The 15585-nt window shown below is 45.0% G+C and overlaps 1 protein-coding gene across 3 annotated transcripts in view; it reads right to left on the bottom strand.

Annotated features, from left to right (window-relative positions):
- The window catches only part of PCDH19 (protocadherin 19), a 112580-nt gene extending 101805 nt beyond the window's left edge, over positions 1 to 10775 (bottom strand). For 2 of the 3 annotated variants that reach the window (XM_084639364.1, XM_084639365.1), the window contains exons 1-2: positions 7224 to 10774; positions 3568 to 3895 (exon numbers count right to left, since the gene is read on the bottom strand). In XM_084639364.1, the coding sequence (XP_084495490.1) occupies positions 3568 to 3895; positions 7224 to 9358 (2463 nt within the window). In that variant the 5' untranslated portion in view covers positions 9359 to 10774. Of the gene's footprint in view, positions 1 to 3567; positions 3896 to 7223 lie in introns of all 3 variants that reach the window. The other variant, XM_084639366.1, reaches the window with a different exon arrangement.
- Positions 10776 to 15585: the final 4810 nt, after the last annotated feature.

The following is a 15585-nucleotide window of genomic DNA, read 5'->3' as shown; positions in this document are numbered from 1 at the left end:
TTTTCCCACCCATAAAGGCAGGAATTATTCATAGGACACTGCCCCCAGAACACAAAAAGCCTTTGCTTACCCACAATCTTGAAAGAAAGTGTGATCTGAACTCTCGGAACACTCCACCCCTCAAATATTATTCTATGCAGTGCTCAGATGAGCCTGAATCTTGATGGGACCCTAATATTAACAAATTCTGGAATTCTTCACCTTTTCTCAAGCCCACCTGAGTTTAGGGTTCAAAGATGGCTGCATGATCAATTTCCCTAGCATATGTAATTAATTAAAGAAAGGCCTGAGCCAAAGAATTCAGATCTAGATACTGATCCAAACTCTCCTCAAGTATGAGGGCATTTGGATCAGGGGTTCTGCCTCAGGTCTGTATCTAGGCAGATCTACACTTAAATTGATGCAGCAGCTACAACTGTGCCACTGTAGCGCTTCAGTGAAGATGCTACCTAGGTCCATGGGAGAGCTTCTGCCAGCAGCGTAGGTACTTCGACTCCGCGAGAGGTGGCAGCTAGGCCAATGGGAGATTCTCCGGTCAACTCAGCACTTTCTACACTGCGGGTTAGGTCTGTTTAACTGCATCACCCATGGGTGTGAAAAAGCCACACCCCTGAGCAACACAGCTATACAAACCTAATTTCCTAGTGTAGACCTGGCCTATACAGTAAATTATACAAGTTATTATATACAGGTCAATATTCAGGTACAGCCAAGACGCCTGATTACAGCTTTTATACCAGAGGTTAAGCTGAACTTTCATTCTCTGTAACAGTGCTCTATTACTTCAGCCATGCCCTCCTAATTGCATTTAGACACTCTCTCACTCCTGGCAGCTACAGGCTGTTTATATTCAGTACTGGCTCCGTGTGCTTGTGCACTGATGCAGAAGTTGTCTCAGTGCATCTAAGTGGGTAACCTTGAAAAAGGCAAAACTGTAAGATGACATGTAAAAGTCTGGAGCTGCTATGGCAGGACAGATGTGAAATGCAAGGGGGGTAAAAGCAGATGATATCTCAAAGACCTAGAAACTAAGAGAGTCACCTTTTAATTACAAACTAAATCCCTCCTTTAAAACTCTACCCCTGGATTTTACCTAGGGACGCCATAACAATTCAAGAACAAAGGCTTATATCCCTATTCAGGGACCACCAAAAATTACCCTTTAAAGGACCTAATTATGCAGTACTTATGGAGGCTAAAATACTAGTGAATTCTTCTGGTCTTCAAACAACCCTCAAACCTCACCTAGCTCAACAGAAGCAAGCTCCCAGCAGACCAGGACCCAACAACTGAAAGCAGCACCAGACCCTCCCATGCAAAACCTACAGACATAGCTCCACTGCCACAATGATCAATACCCCACACAACATCTCTTTCAAGAGCCATAGGTTCTACACATACCTATCACAAGGTGTGGTGTACCTCATCCAATGCACTAAATGCCTCCATAGCAACCCTGGGAGTGAAACCAGACAATCACTGGGCTCTCGAATGAACTCACACAGAAAAATAATAAAAGACAAGAACACCATATTTTTCAAAACACATTCATTCCACATCTGACCTCTCAGTCCTCGTCTTCAAAAGAAAGCTGCACAACACTTTCAAAAGACAAGCTGGGGAGCTTAAGTTCATAACTTGCTAGACACTAAATATCATGGTCTTAATAGAGAAACTGGATTTATGGCTTAAATACAACCATCTAACTCACTAACCCCACCTTTTTTGTCCTGTGACTGCAGAAGTGCTAATGGGCCACTTCACTTTGAATGGACCCTTAAAATGTGCTTTCACTACTTATGCTAAATAACCTGTTCCACCTTGTATTTAGGCGATACACTTTTGAATACCTTTCCCAAACCTTGAACTGTGTGTGGCTCGAAAGCTTGTCTCTCTCACCGACGGAAGGTGCTCCAACAAAAGATATTACCTCATCCACCTTGTTTTTCTAATATCCTGGGACCAACACAGTGTCTAATGACACTACAAACAGTGAATTCAGTGGGAATTTTGACAACATAAGGACTGCAAGATCAGGCCCACAGACACCAACTGCTTTAAAACAGGCCTGCAACCAGACACTAAGGGCAAAACTGTACTCTTAGTGTGTATCTACACAGCAATTAGACGCCTGCGGCTGGCCCAGGTCAGATGACTTGGGCTCATCGGGCTGTAAAAATTGCAGTGTAGTTGTTCGGGCTTGGGCTGGAGCCTGAACTCTAGGACCCCATGAGGGTGGAGAGTCCCAGCACCCAGGCTCCAGCCCAAGCCTAAACAGCCACACCGCAATTTTACGGCCTTGTAGTTCGCGTCCTGTGATCCCAAGTCAGCTGACGCATGCCAGGCCTGGGTGTTTAATCACTGGGTAGACAAAAAGGTATAAATCTGGAGCACCTCCACTGTCTTCAGTGGACTCATTTTGCATTTACACTGGTGTACTGAGAGCAGATTAGAGTAGGCCATAAATATTTTAGCTACTTTTTCAGCTTTGTTATTCTGTTTAAAGTAGGAAACATGACAAACCTTTGATTGTTTTGTTTAATACCAAATAACAATTCAAAGAGAAACAAACAAGCAACAGTAAACAATGCCCATGATGTACAGAAAACACCTGATGGAATTAGAGGAAGTCAGTGAGTGCGACCAGGGCCACAGACACTCCACCTCATTTCTTCATATTTAGGAAGACACCATCCATCACCTATTTCAATGATCACCACTCACTCACACCAAATAGTGAGGCGACAATATGGGAGATGTTAGAACTTCAGCTGCCTAATTTAAAGTGAAAACCCTGAAGCACTGTGTATTCCTACTATCATATCAATGGCCACAAATAAAAATTTAAAAAACCTTCAAAGACCAACTTAAGAATTTAACTATTGACCTAACTGATGTTTCCTCAAGAGTCATCCCATTAAAGCTAAAATGTATGAAATTAGCATGGGGGGGGGGGGACCACTCCACCAACACTATTAGTACAGCATGGGCTTGACCCTGCCGTCATTACTTGCATTAGCAGCCCTGCTGACTTAACTGGGACGACATGTGGTGAGTAAGAATTACTCACAGAAGTAAGAGTTGCAGGATTGTGCCCATATTTGAAGTCAGTGATTATTACAGTGGCCGATTCTTCCATTAGAAAGATTTAAGTGACTTCAGACTTTTACATCCAACTCTTAACTTAACTGCTAGGTATTTATACTATGCTCATCATCATGGTATCTGAGCATCCATGTAGAGCATGCATTAAATACTGTTGATCTCTGTGTTCAAGCAGTGGCTTTCGCAGTGCTTAAAGCCCAGAGACGACAATGACAACACCAACAGATGCGTGGAGTATAATACCTGCAAAAATTAAAATGCATTATATGTACATATATTTACATGAATATCTGCCTCCTTCTGGAAGCAGATACTATAAAGTCTGGAGGCATGACTTGCAACAAGACACATTGCCTTGACACACTAAGTTCTATACACCAAACTTTCATTTGCTGCTAGGGAGGTTCTCAAACTGTTTAGATTCAGCCTCACAAACTCTGTAAAAGTTCTGGCCACACTCACCTCTGGCAATGGCATTCCATTGATGATCAGATCCGGTTGCTGGGGACTCTGCCCGGTGAAGGTGTGATGATAAACGTGGTTGGAGCCTGTGTTTCTAGTATTCTGATTCTCCACATTGAGGAAGGTACTTTCAGATCTGCGGCAGCCCAGTGGCAAGGTCTGCTGATGATAGTCAAAATAGTTGAGAGATGAAGTAAGGGAGGAGCAGCTCACCACATTCATTTTATCTGTCTCCTCTACATCCCGTGGTACCAGCCGGATATCATTCTTGCTGATTTTTTTCTTCTTGCTTGATTTCTTTTGATGCCCATAAGAGTACTCTGCAATTCTGTGGGACAGAAGAAGCAAAATGAGTATCTAATAGAATCCTGAACTGTGCCCGGCTCAATAATTATTAAGAAACCCAGAGGGCTTAGCCCCATCTCAACACAGACTTCTTATTCATGCACCTTATGTCATGTTTTGAATCCTGAGGCAATATATGATCTTTAGCTTATTTTCATATGTATAAAGTTTACAAGTAACACACAAAAAGAAAGGGAACATTTCCTCCGTGTTTTGTTTGGTGTTTATAATTGCTGATATTTAGTTACCAGGAATAAAGTTCAGCCTGCAGAAAAGAAAAAATGGAGATGTTAAGGTCCATGAACTGAAAAGAGTACCTGAATTAATTTCCATGTGTAATAAGGATTTTTAAAGTGTTTAGTTCATGTAAATCAAAAATCAGCATGACCAGAGGTTTTTCTCCAGATCTTCTCCCCTAGCAGTAAATACAGCAAATTCCACAATATTCTTATCTTGCACACTTATCCCACCATACTCCAAAGGCTGTTTGCATAACAAAATGTTTCCAGGTTGCTTTTATTTCAGCTCTTTCATGGTACCATTTGATAACTTTAAATCTTCTCTGGAACCTTTCTTCTCCCCTCCCCCCAATACCCCTCCCCACTTCCTTGGAAATGTTTTTCTTCTAGAAACTGAAGAGCAAAAATGATGTTTTCAAAGAGAAACTATTCTTCTGACCTTTTCTTACATCAGCTTGTTTTTCTATGCCTGTCTTTCCCCTTTGCTTCGTACCTGCTGAAAGAACGAACTGATGCAGGATGTGTGTCTTTCTCTCTTAAAAAATACCAAAGGAAGAAAGTTACCATTAAGCTACTGGAAAAAATAATTAAAAACATAATTGCACTCGGCATTATCCCTGTACATTTAGATTGAAGTAACTGTGGTTCTTTTTTGACCCAGAGGACCGTGTATCATTATCAACGCCACACAGATAGATATAGATATGCATACAAGATGCCAGACATAACAATACTTCTCAAAGGAATTATGTTAAACTATTACCATAGCCAGAAATATACATTCAAAAGTATGGAGTTTGTTACTTTTCAAATTATGATAAAGGTGGGTTTTTTTGGAATCCAATAATTGCAATTAAGGAGATAACAGCAAGAATAAGAAACACAGGTTTATCTAGAAAGGTAAATATTGTACAAGCATTCTTGCTCTACAAAGCTAATTGCCTGAGCCGGAAAAAAAAACCATCAAAACAGCTAGCTCTCTCATACGCCTCATAAATGAACTAATTTTATGAAAAACCTCCTGCAGATGTTGATAGGCACCTTGAAAAAATAAGAAAAGAAAAGACAAATTTAAACAGACATACAAAATGCACATATGGGACACATGATGATCAAAACCACATCTAAGCCTATACAGTACTTCTTTGCGCCTCTGCAGCTGACTTCACTTGATCAGATTTACGCTGCTAATAGAATGATCATTCCATTGTGCTTGTCAATAAAATAAAGGAATTCAGGAGATTTTTGTTGCGCAAAAGATCTGTAGGCATGCAGGCTAGTCTAACAACACTTGACAGAGCTTTAATTGTTTTGTTTACCTCAATGTTTAAGTTTGGCAATGCCAGAGTCCAATTCTCACAGCATTCATTCTGATGTCCTTTCTCTATTGACCAATTATTTAATTAAACTGCACTTCATTAATCCCTAACACACATTAAGCCTCCTGGTTCTTTGTTTGAAGTTGTTAGAGGCTTCACCACGATTTGATTTTAGACAGTCAGATCCTATTCTTGTTTAATGGACCAAACTGGCAAGAAATCTGGTATATTAGCTCTCATTTAAAGCTAGGCATCCCATAATATAGCACATACAGTGCTTTATTTGTAGATGATTTTTCCCCATCCAGCAAAAGGGCTTATAAACATGCTTTATGTTGTGAAAATGGGATATAAAAACTGAACTCTCCGTTATTATATCTCTGTAAATAAAACTTTAAAGACTGCACATTCTTCTGCACTATAAAATTGCCACAGGCAATCGTTATGTTACAAAGGTAGATCAAAATTAATTTCCATTCCTTCCATCTGAAAGATTCAGTGCTGAAGGAAAGAAGAAGTCATGGCTATTGCACTAGTAACAGGATTAAACCATTTATGAGGCATTGCAGCTGCTCCTTTATGGCATCTGATTGATATTCATGTGTGGTTAGCATTTGTCTACTAACTTGTGTAACACAGAGAATAGTAAAAGAAACAATAATCGCTTGGCTGTTACATATTCAGGGAACACAATTTCAGATATTAGGCTTTCATAGCAGCTAAGGTTTCAGATGCAGAGATGACCTACCATTCCCCATTTTGGACTTGTGATCATGCATTGCAAAATCATGCAGAGTTGTAAATATGATCATTAAAACAACCGATAAGAACTAAATCAACCGTTATATTTTCACAAGGAATTGGGTTTATTCAAGGAAATGACTCTTTTCCCCCCTATTCTTTTGGATTTATTTTTGCTTGTAAGAGCTGCATCCTGCAACACCCATGCACAATAGTTCTTTTATATGGAAAGAAAGGGCTTTAAGGGCATTGCTCCACTTCGTGAATTCTAGCTGAACCCTGATTTCTTTCATAGTGTGTTCTCCCAGCTTCCACTTTTTTTATATCCACCACTCCTGGAGAAAACCAACACATAAAAAATGCCCATAGTGACATCCTCTGGTGGGGACAGGATCCAAACATCATGCAGATGAACCTTAAAGCAAAGCCCACCAATACCAACTACTACTGTAGGCGTGGACTTGCTATCCTATGTGTGGACTCAGTGCTGTGAGCACCTACAACTCTCCCCACGTTAGGCTTGTTCCTTTTCAGCTGTTCAATGCTTCAAAAATCCAACCTTGCTTTACAACCAGGATGGTACTGCTCACCCAGGAGTGAGTGCAACTATATAAAACATAGTTCTCTCCTGAAATCTAAAATCAGGGGCTCTCTCCTCTTTTGGTAACAATTCGATCTGATTTTTCCCCGAGCACACAGGAAATAGCTATGCTGATTTAAGACAGATTGGTTTGTTCTGCTACAGAATGCATAAGAAAATGTATATTAGGACAGATTGTCAAAACACACTTATTCAGACTGGAATATTCTTTTCAAAACCACTTCTCCCAGAGTAATTTAAAAAAAAAAAGTTTATGGAAATTTTCTTAAAAGCAACATAATATCATGAACCCTCATTTTTGCTCCTAAAAAGTGTGCAATACACCTGTGGGTTTAAAACAAATGGAAAAGTAATTTAGATTGACAAATCAAAGCACATATTGCATGGTACAAAGAAACAAGTTCACGTTACCTGCAGTTGTAGGTCCTTATTTCCTTGTTATCCCTTTTACACTTGACTGCCACAAAGATCATGGTGACAAAAAGAATGGCAGCAATAGAACCCAGGGCAATAATGAAAATCAGTGACAAGTTAACAGATCCTATGGATTCCTGGGCATCGAGAGCTGGAGATAGGTATATCAAAATCAAGGCAGAAGCTGAGAGCGATGTTTTTCCATGATCATGCGCCACCACGATCAGCTCGTAAGTAGTCTTTGCATTCTCCCCGAATGCTCTGGTGGTCCTTATCTCTCCATTGAGCTGATCTATTTCAAAAAACCCTCTATCCCCATCTGCCATTTCATAGGATAGTCTTCCATTCTCCCCCTCATCATAGTCATCTGCCTTGATCACTGTCACTAAGTAACCAACCCCAGCGTTCCTAGGAATGTACACTTCTGCAGTCCCATTGACCAGAGGTGGGGCAGTTATCACAGGGGTGTTGTCGTTGACATCCAGGACGATCACTCTGACGGTGGCATTGCTCTGCAGGGACGGGTTGCCCCCATCTTTGGCCAAGACCTTGAACTCGAAAGCCTTGGTCTGCTCGTGATTGAAGGACCTCAAGGCATAGATGTCCCCAGAGTTGGGGTTGATGGAGACGTAGGTGAAGACGGGCATGTCCCTGACTTGGGAGGGCACGATCTGATAGGAGACGCTGCCATTTAGGCCCAGGTCAGGGTCCCTGGCGGAGACGGAGAGGAGGTAGGCCCCAGGGGTGTTGTTCTCCTGCACGATGACCTGGTAGTAGGGCTTGGAGAAGTGGGGATGGTTGTCGTTCTCGTCGGTGATCTTGACGGTGAAGGACTTGGTGGCCTGCAGAGAGGGCACCCCGTTGTCCCGGGCCTGGATGGTGAGGTTGTACTGGTCCCTCTGCTCCCGGTCCAGCCGCCCATCCACCAGGATGGTGGAGAAGCTCTCGTACTCCTGCAGGCGGAAGGGCACGCTGCCCAGCAGCTTGCATTGCACCCGCCCGTTGGCCCCGGAGTCGCGGTCGGAGACCCGCACCAGGGCGATGACGTAGCCGGGCGGCGCGCTCTCGCTCACCTCCACCAGCTCGCTGTTGACCGAGAGCAGGTTGATGAGGGGCGGGTTGTCGTTGGCGTCCTGCACGCTGACCGTCACCTTGCAGTGGGCCGGGATGGAGTTGGGCCCCAGGTCCTTGGCCTGCACGTCCAGCTCGTAGCTGTGGCCCTCCTCGTAGTCCAGGGGGCCGCTGACGCTGAGCAGGCCGCTCTGCGGGTCCAGGTGGAAGAGCTGGCGGGCCCGCTCGGACACGTAGCTGTGGAAGGAGTAGAGCACCTGCCCGTTGGTGCCCTCGTCGGGGTCGGAGGCGTTGAGGCGGAGCAGGGGCGTGCCGGGCGGCGCGTTCTCGGCCACGCTGACGGCGTAGGCCGGCTCCTCGAAGAGCGGGTTGTTGTCGTTGGAGTCGATGACCCGGACGCTGAGCTCCACCGTGCCGAAGTTGGGCGGGTGGCCGCCGTCCAGCGCCGTGAGCAGGTAGCTGTAGTGGGACTGCGTCTCGCGGTCCAGGCTGCGCCCCACCACCAGCTCGGCGAAGCGGGAGCCGTCGCCGCGCGTCTTGGTCTCCAGCCCGAAGAGGTCGTTGGGGGTGAGCTCGTAGCTCTGCACCCCGAAGCTGCCCGAGTCCGGGTCGTAGGCGCTCTCCAGCGGCACCCGCGTGCCCGGGCTGGCCGTCTCCGAGATCTCCAGCTCGATCTGGTCGGTGGGGAAGCTGGGCGCGTTGTCGTTCAGGTCCTTGATCTCCAGCTTGATCACGCAGATCTCCATGGAGCTGGACATCACCTCCAGCGAGATCACGCACTTGGGGCTCTGGCGGCACAGCAGGTCCCGGTCGATCTTCTGCTTGGTCACCAGCAAGCCCGAGCCCGGGCTGATGTCCACCAGGTGCGGGGCCGAGTTGGAGACCACCCGGAAGGCGGCGGGCTGGCGGGGGTCCAGCACGAAGCCGGCCTCCCGGGCGTCCTTGCCGATGTTCGCGATCACCGTGCCGGCGCGCTGCTCCTCGTCCACCGAGTACTTCAGGTTGATCAGGGCTCCTGCCCCGGACCACAGCAAGGCGAGCAGGACGGGGAGAATATCCATCTCCCGGGTCCGCACACCTGGCGCCCCTCTCCCCTCCTGGCTGCCTGTTGATCGCCCGGCGGGGGCGGGGGTCTTTTGGTGCTTGGCTGTCTGGGGGAACCGGGGTGGGGTGTGTTGTGTTTTAAAATAGGGTAAAATCAGAGGCAGAAATCGTCTCGAGCCTAGAGACGATCAGCTCGTCTGCTTGCCCCGGCAGTCACCTCTTTATCAAAGTTAGCATCGACCATCCCAGTAAAATCAGCTGCGCTTTCCGCCCATCGAGGTGCATGCAGGTTAAAAGTTATAGAAAAATTGTATTTTATAGAGAGATTAAAAAAAAAATCACAGAGCAGTCAATATATGAGGGGATCTGGATTTATTTGCACCTGGCATGCGCAATATCTCCCCCCTCCCGAAAAAAAAAATAGCACAGACCTCACTGCAGAGACCAGGCACACTTTAAACACATCCTCGTGGTTACTGCATTAAAAATAAAACCCTATTTTAAAAAAAAAAAAGCAACCAGACACCGAAACAGCGGCTGGTGTGAAAGTGCGGCTGCAAACGAGCAGGGGTGGGGGAAGCCTTATCCGATCATAAGTCACAGACTGGAAAGACGGGGGAGGGGAACGTCTGCAAAATAAGATGCTACTGGGGGGTCGGGTTTTGGGGGGTTCCTCAGGGCCCTACCGCGGAGCCACTTCCCTGGGCTGGAGATGGGGAAGGCTGTGTCATCTCGGAGAGTCATACAGTTAGCAGTGGAAAGTCACGCTCGCCTTTGGAAACCCGAGCTAGTCAGTTACACCGTATCCGCCACGCAAGTTCTTACAGCAGTTTGCACAGCAGCCCCACCTCTCCTCCTCCTCTTCCTTCGGCTCGCCCGGGGAAAGTAGGAGCAATAGGTTGGCTAGGCAAAGCCCGAGGCGCTCACAGCAGGGGCGGGCTGCTCCGCGGTGAATCAGAGCGCTGGCGTGCTGAGCTCGGAGACAGCCTTCGCCTTTTTCCTCTCCATTATTATCTCGCATTCATCGGGTTTGCGAATGGGCAGGGGAAATAAAGCTCGCTCCAGGAAAGTTTCACTTCCAGGCTCATAGTCCCTGAATCGTGGCTGGACACGCGCCGGGGAAACAGCGCGAGGCGGGCGCCGGGCTTGGCTGGCTGCGCGCGTGTGCCCAGCCGGCAGAAATGACGCCGTGGACGAGTGAGGAGCTTTTTTATATTTAAATTCTTCAGCAAATCCGAGCCTCCCAAATCCTCAGGAGCCGCAGCTGCTGCAGGGCTGGCGGCGGGGGTGCTGGTGCAAGCCCACCCCAGCGGTGCCACGCGTGTGCCCGAGCGCTGGGCGGCTTGGCTTCCCCCCTGCCCCGTCTCCACCTCGCTCGCTGCGGCTGCTGCTGCTGCTGCTGCTGCAAACTCCTGGCCACCACACCGTCTGGAGAGAGAGCGCGGCTCCGGACCTGAGCTACGCCGGGCTGCAGCCAATCAGCGGCCGTGGAACCGCGTTCCTGGCCCAGGGGCGGGGCCAAAGCGGAGCAAGGGGAGGGAGCCCGCGGGAGAAACTTACAGAGTGGTACCAAAGAGCGAGCAGGGCAGTTGGAGACCTTCGCAGCTTCCTTCGGGGCCAGGGATGCAGAGAGGATCCGGCTGTTTCCTTGTCGCTTTCAGTCCCTTTCATGAAAACGACCAGGGCTTTATCTGTCAATATGTGTTTTGTCTGGTTGCCAATGGATTTAAATGATGGGACGGTTCCTTCTCTTCCCCCTGCAGCCCCCGACTTTGAAATGCACCTTTAATATTATGAGGCGTTTGGCAACAAGCTGGAGGCAAAACACAGCAAGGCTTTTTCCTCTTTAAATAGCGGAGCCACCCGCAGTGTTTGAGCTCTGGCTTTGCTCATCTAGGATATTGGCTGCAATCATGCATTTTAACTTTTGAAGGGGGAAAATCATGTTTGCCCCATCGTTTGTTTCTCGTTGATATTACTGGAACACATTACCTTTTCATTTAAAAAAAAAGTCACCCAAAAAAGGCTAAAAGTGGTGAATACAAATATAACTTAACATATGATACAAGATCTCTTGTGTTGCCATTGGCTTTGACGCATCATTCATCACATCAACACATCAAATATTGTCTTGCACAACAAGAAAAAAATCTGCTTTAATCCAAAAACATGGGAATGTGCATGGAATTGAGATCAACTAGCCATAATGAATGTTACACTGTCAGGAGAAGGCCTTTTCTTGCATTGTCTCTGCCTCACAATTAGGGTCACTGATGAATGGAAAGGAGGGGTGTTTAAACTCTTCCATGACTAGCTTTCCAACAGACTGAATCTTTAATCAATGAAACTGACAAGTAGGCTTGTAAATTAAATAGTGTAGGCTGGGAGTTGAGTCAGAGAACAAGAATCTGTCTGTGTTTCTATTTTTTTTTTTTTTTTTTTTGGTTGGTTGATTGAACCTACCAAAACCCAGCCAATGTATTGGTTTTATGTTTATATTTAAAGTCCAAGCATGCAGTCTGTATTCAAGAAAAAGTCAAAAGGGAATTTTGAAACAGCAAGAGTAGGCCCCTTAATTACTGATTTCATCAGCCCCTTCCTGCAGGAATGTTCCACATTGAATGAAAGGTCTGGATTTAGCCTCAATGTGGTAAGCACAGGTGGGGGAGTTCAGCACATCTTTGTCTAAAGGTTCCCTGTCAACTATTTAAAATGAACTGTTTATGGGAGCAATGAATATCTTGTAAAAGGTATCAGTGATAAAAGTTTAAAGGGACTCATACCATGAGCTCCTGTACTTGTAAATTCAGAGCAGGTGAGTAAACTAATAATTAGCCACTGTGACAATATTGATAGAGTCATAATGTTAATGATTACACTTTCACTGAGATTAATGAAAGTGAAATGGATTCATAATATTTGCTACAATCATTACCGTCTACTTCTAACATGTAGGGCCCGATCCAGTGCCCTTCTTAAGGTATACTTTAAAAATATTATGTATGCCAAAAGCACTTGTCAGATTTTTATTGGGTTGGACACCTTTTATTTGAATAATATACTAAGGGGTTCACATTGAAACTTACTGTATATAAAATTAAGGCAAAGAATATCAGTAGGACAGTAAACTTGGAAAAGCTGTAGGATAGCATAATGCTGAGGGCCTAAATCATCCCAACTGAAGTCAATAGGGGTCTTTTCATTGACTTTAGGGCATTGGATGAGGCTCTATTAATATTTTAGTTGTCAAGGACTTCCAACATAGGAAAAAAAGGTATGCAACCTGACTATACAGTTGACAACATTTTATGCTGGGTGTTAATTTTGTAAACATATCTCAGAAATGCAGAGGATAAATACTGAGGAAGGTAACATGGCAACATCCTATGTCTTTCAAAAATAAAACAAAACAAAACCTCTATTGTACTTACATTGTTATTTATCTTTGATCTCAGTGTGTGGCAATAAAATGCATTTAGGTATAATTAAAAAGGCCTAAAAAGGGCATTAAGAAGGTTTTATATCTCAAACACAGGATGTTATTTGTGTATTTGGCAGCCTTCTAAAATATTGCCTGGACATTTTAAAAGAACAATTAGCATCGTGCTCAGATGTTTTTAAGATATGCTTAGAAGCTTTTAGCTGTAAACTTTAAAACAAGCTGTTCCCTTTTGAGTTAAAAAAAAAAAAAAAGGATGATGATGATGCTTCCTTGTGGCAAACCTTGTCAGGAACCTACTGATCAATAAAAGTAAACTGGCGCCTTCAAGATCTGATTGAGCTGGAGAAAGTCTGAATAGGCTTCTCAGCCATTAACAATCCCCCAGGTAATGAGAAATGGAAGAATTACTCAGGTAAAATTATTAACATTGCAGTGGCATTTAAAAAGATGCTCACAACAAGATAAGCAGGCAGCAGACCTGCTACCTCAGGGAGACTTAATAGAATGTGTATACTCTGCTGTCTTTTTAAAGCTAAAGAGGGGAATGCAATTCATGTACAATGTCATTACCTTTGTAATTGCAATCACATTCCTAAGACATGCTCTGCATTGGATCTCCTTTGTTAAGGAGATCTGACAAGGTTTACAATACCAACGGCTTTTATTTTTAAAAATCCCCATGATCCCAATCTTTTGTGACACATATTGGGAAGGGGGAGAGGACACCAAAACAAACTTCCAGCCACTAAATAACAAGCAAGGAAGGAAATTAGGGTCATCATGTCACTGCTTTGTTCCCCAACATGAAGCTGCAGTTGCCAAAGCAGCTTCCCTGTGTCTGCTGGTAATTACAATCCTATCGGTTCTTCTGATCTGTTTGTTAATATGGACATTTAAAAATCATCATTTAATTAATAATTATATTGACAAAATGGTCATTGAAAACACTTCCTTAGAGCTGGAATTTGTCTGACTAACTAAAACCCATTATGCATTTAAGGCACAACACAACAAATAAAGCCCTCTTTCTTTATCGCGTCTTCCATTTACTTTGATCCCAGAGGGAGGGGAAGTGGATGCATGTTTCTTTTAAGACACAAGAGGGACATCTAGTGACCATTGGTGGTATTTTCCTTATTCCACCACCAGCTTAAACACTCCAGTCACTTTCAGTAAGGGCTGCAGCATTTTGTGGCTCATGGCATGTTGCCTTTCTCTGAAGCAACTCCTCCATGCTGCTTGTAGGGGATATTGGAAAAGAGATTTTTGTCTTTAAAATGCCAGACATGCCACTAAAATAGTGCTGATTGGCAAAGCGTTCCATTAAGCCTGTGACATTCCTTTCACTTCACTGGGATTGATAAGGAACCTGTTGGAACCGTTTTAAGTAATGGCCCAGCATTATGGGGGGGAAAGCACACAGAGAGATGGGAAACCGATAAGTGAGAGAGCTCAGAGGACTTTCATTCGGAATTAGTGACATACATTTTTTAAGGACCTATATTCCCCCAGGACCCATGCTGCATAATGCAGCAACACCTCTGCTCCCCTCCCCCATCATTCCATCAAATCAGTTAGGATAATCTGGGGGGAGGAGGTGTTTTGGTTTTACATATTTCAGCAGCTCATTAACTTGCTGGATTACCATCTCTTAATGCATGTTTTTGGTCCCCTTTCTATTCCTAATAAATGAATTAGCCATGTTGTTTCTAGATAAGAATGAGCATGAGAATGTTCTTTTCCAACAGGAACCTTTACCTCCATTCAGCAAAAGCAGGTTTACAAATGGGAAAGCCGGCTGCCTTTGGACGTCTGAACGTGTCTGTGGTATGGAGACCTATACACCCAACTATTAGCCTGACTCAGCCCTCACGCCTGCTCTGTTCATCTCAACTCCACTCCAACTCTCTCCACATAAGCATCATCCACTGACTTTGAGTCCCCTTCAGCAGGGACGCCTGGTGGTCTTTCAGCCCTTCTTCTCCCAGTGTCTTCAGAGGCAGTCAGCCCCCTCTCCCATTTCCTGTATTCAGAAGAGGGAGCAGATAAGTCTGCCTTTCCCAAGCCAACCAGGTGCTTTGAGGGTCTCCATCCTGCCTGCACTCCCATCCTACAGCAACAGGACCCCAAGACATATCCCAGGCTTGTGAAATGGGGAGAGGAAGACTACCCAGCTCCCAAAAGATGTTCTAGCAAATCTCTCCTTCCCAAGGATTGGCCAGCTATAAAATTAATATCAGCGGGACATCCCCAGCCCTGAAGATGGCTCAGAGTAAATGGTGGAGGGGAGCCCAGTGATTGCTTGGAAATTCACTGGATTATTTTCTTCCCTTCCCCATGAGGCCAAGGGAGTGGAAGCCCGGCCTGTGGGGATGGGGACAGAGTGGAATCTTCACTTAAGGAAGGCCAGGGGGAGAGTGGTGGAAGGAGGTCCTCTTTTGCTACCTCTTCCCCAGCCTCAAAGGACGAGATCTTTGTTCCCCCTAACCTGGTCTTCAGGAAGAAGAGCTGTGAGTTATCATTGAGGCCAGAGAGAGAGGAGTCAGAGAAGGCAGATAGAATATCTCTGCAATCAGTAAAGCATTTAATACTGTGTCTCACACAATCTTACTTGAAAATTAATTCTGATCACTTGAACAGTGTCATGTGGATTGAAAACTGGCTGAAGGACCATAAACAAAGGGTAATTAGAAACAGGGGGAGGTGTTTATGGGGTACTGCTGGGATCTGGGTTAGATCTCCTCTCATTTAATACCTTCATTAATGACCTGGAAGAGGGAGTAAACAGCACGTTAATGAATT

The sequence above is a fragment of the Lepidochelys olivacea genome, assembly GCF_965140295.1.
Source record: "Lepidochelys olivacea isolate rLepOli2 genome assembly, chromosome: 9".
Taxonomy (NCBI): Eukaryota; Metazoa; Chordata; order Testudines; family Cheloniidae; genus Lepidochelys; species Lepidochelys olivacea.
This window is presented reverse-complemented; position numbering and strand designations above follow the sequence as displayed.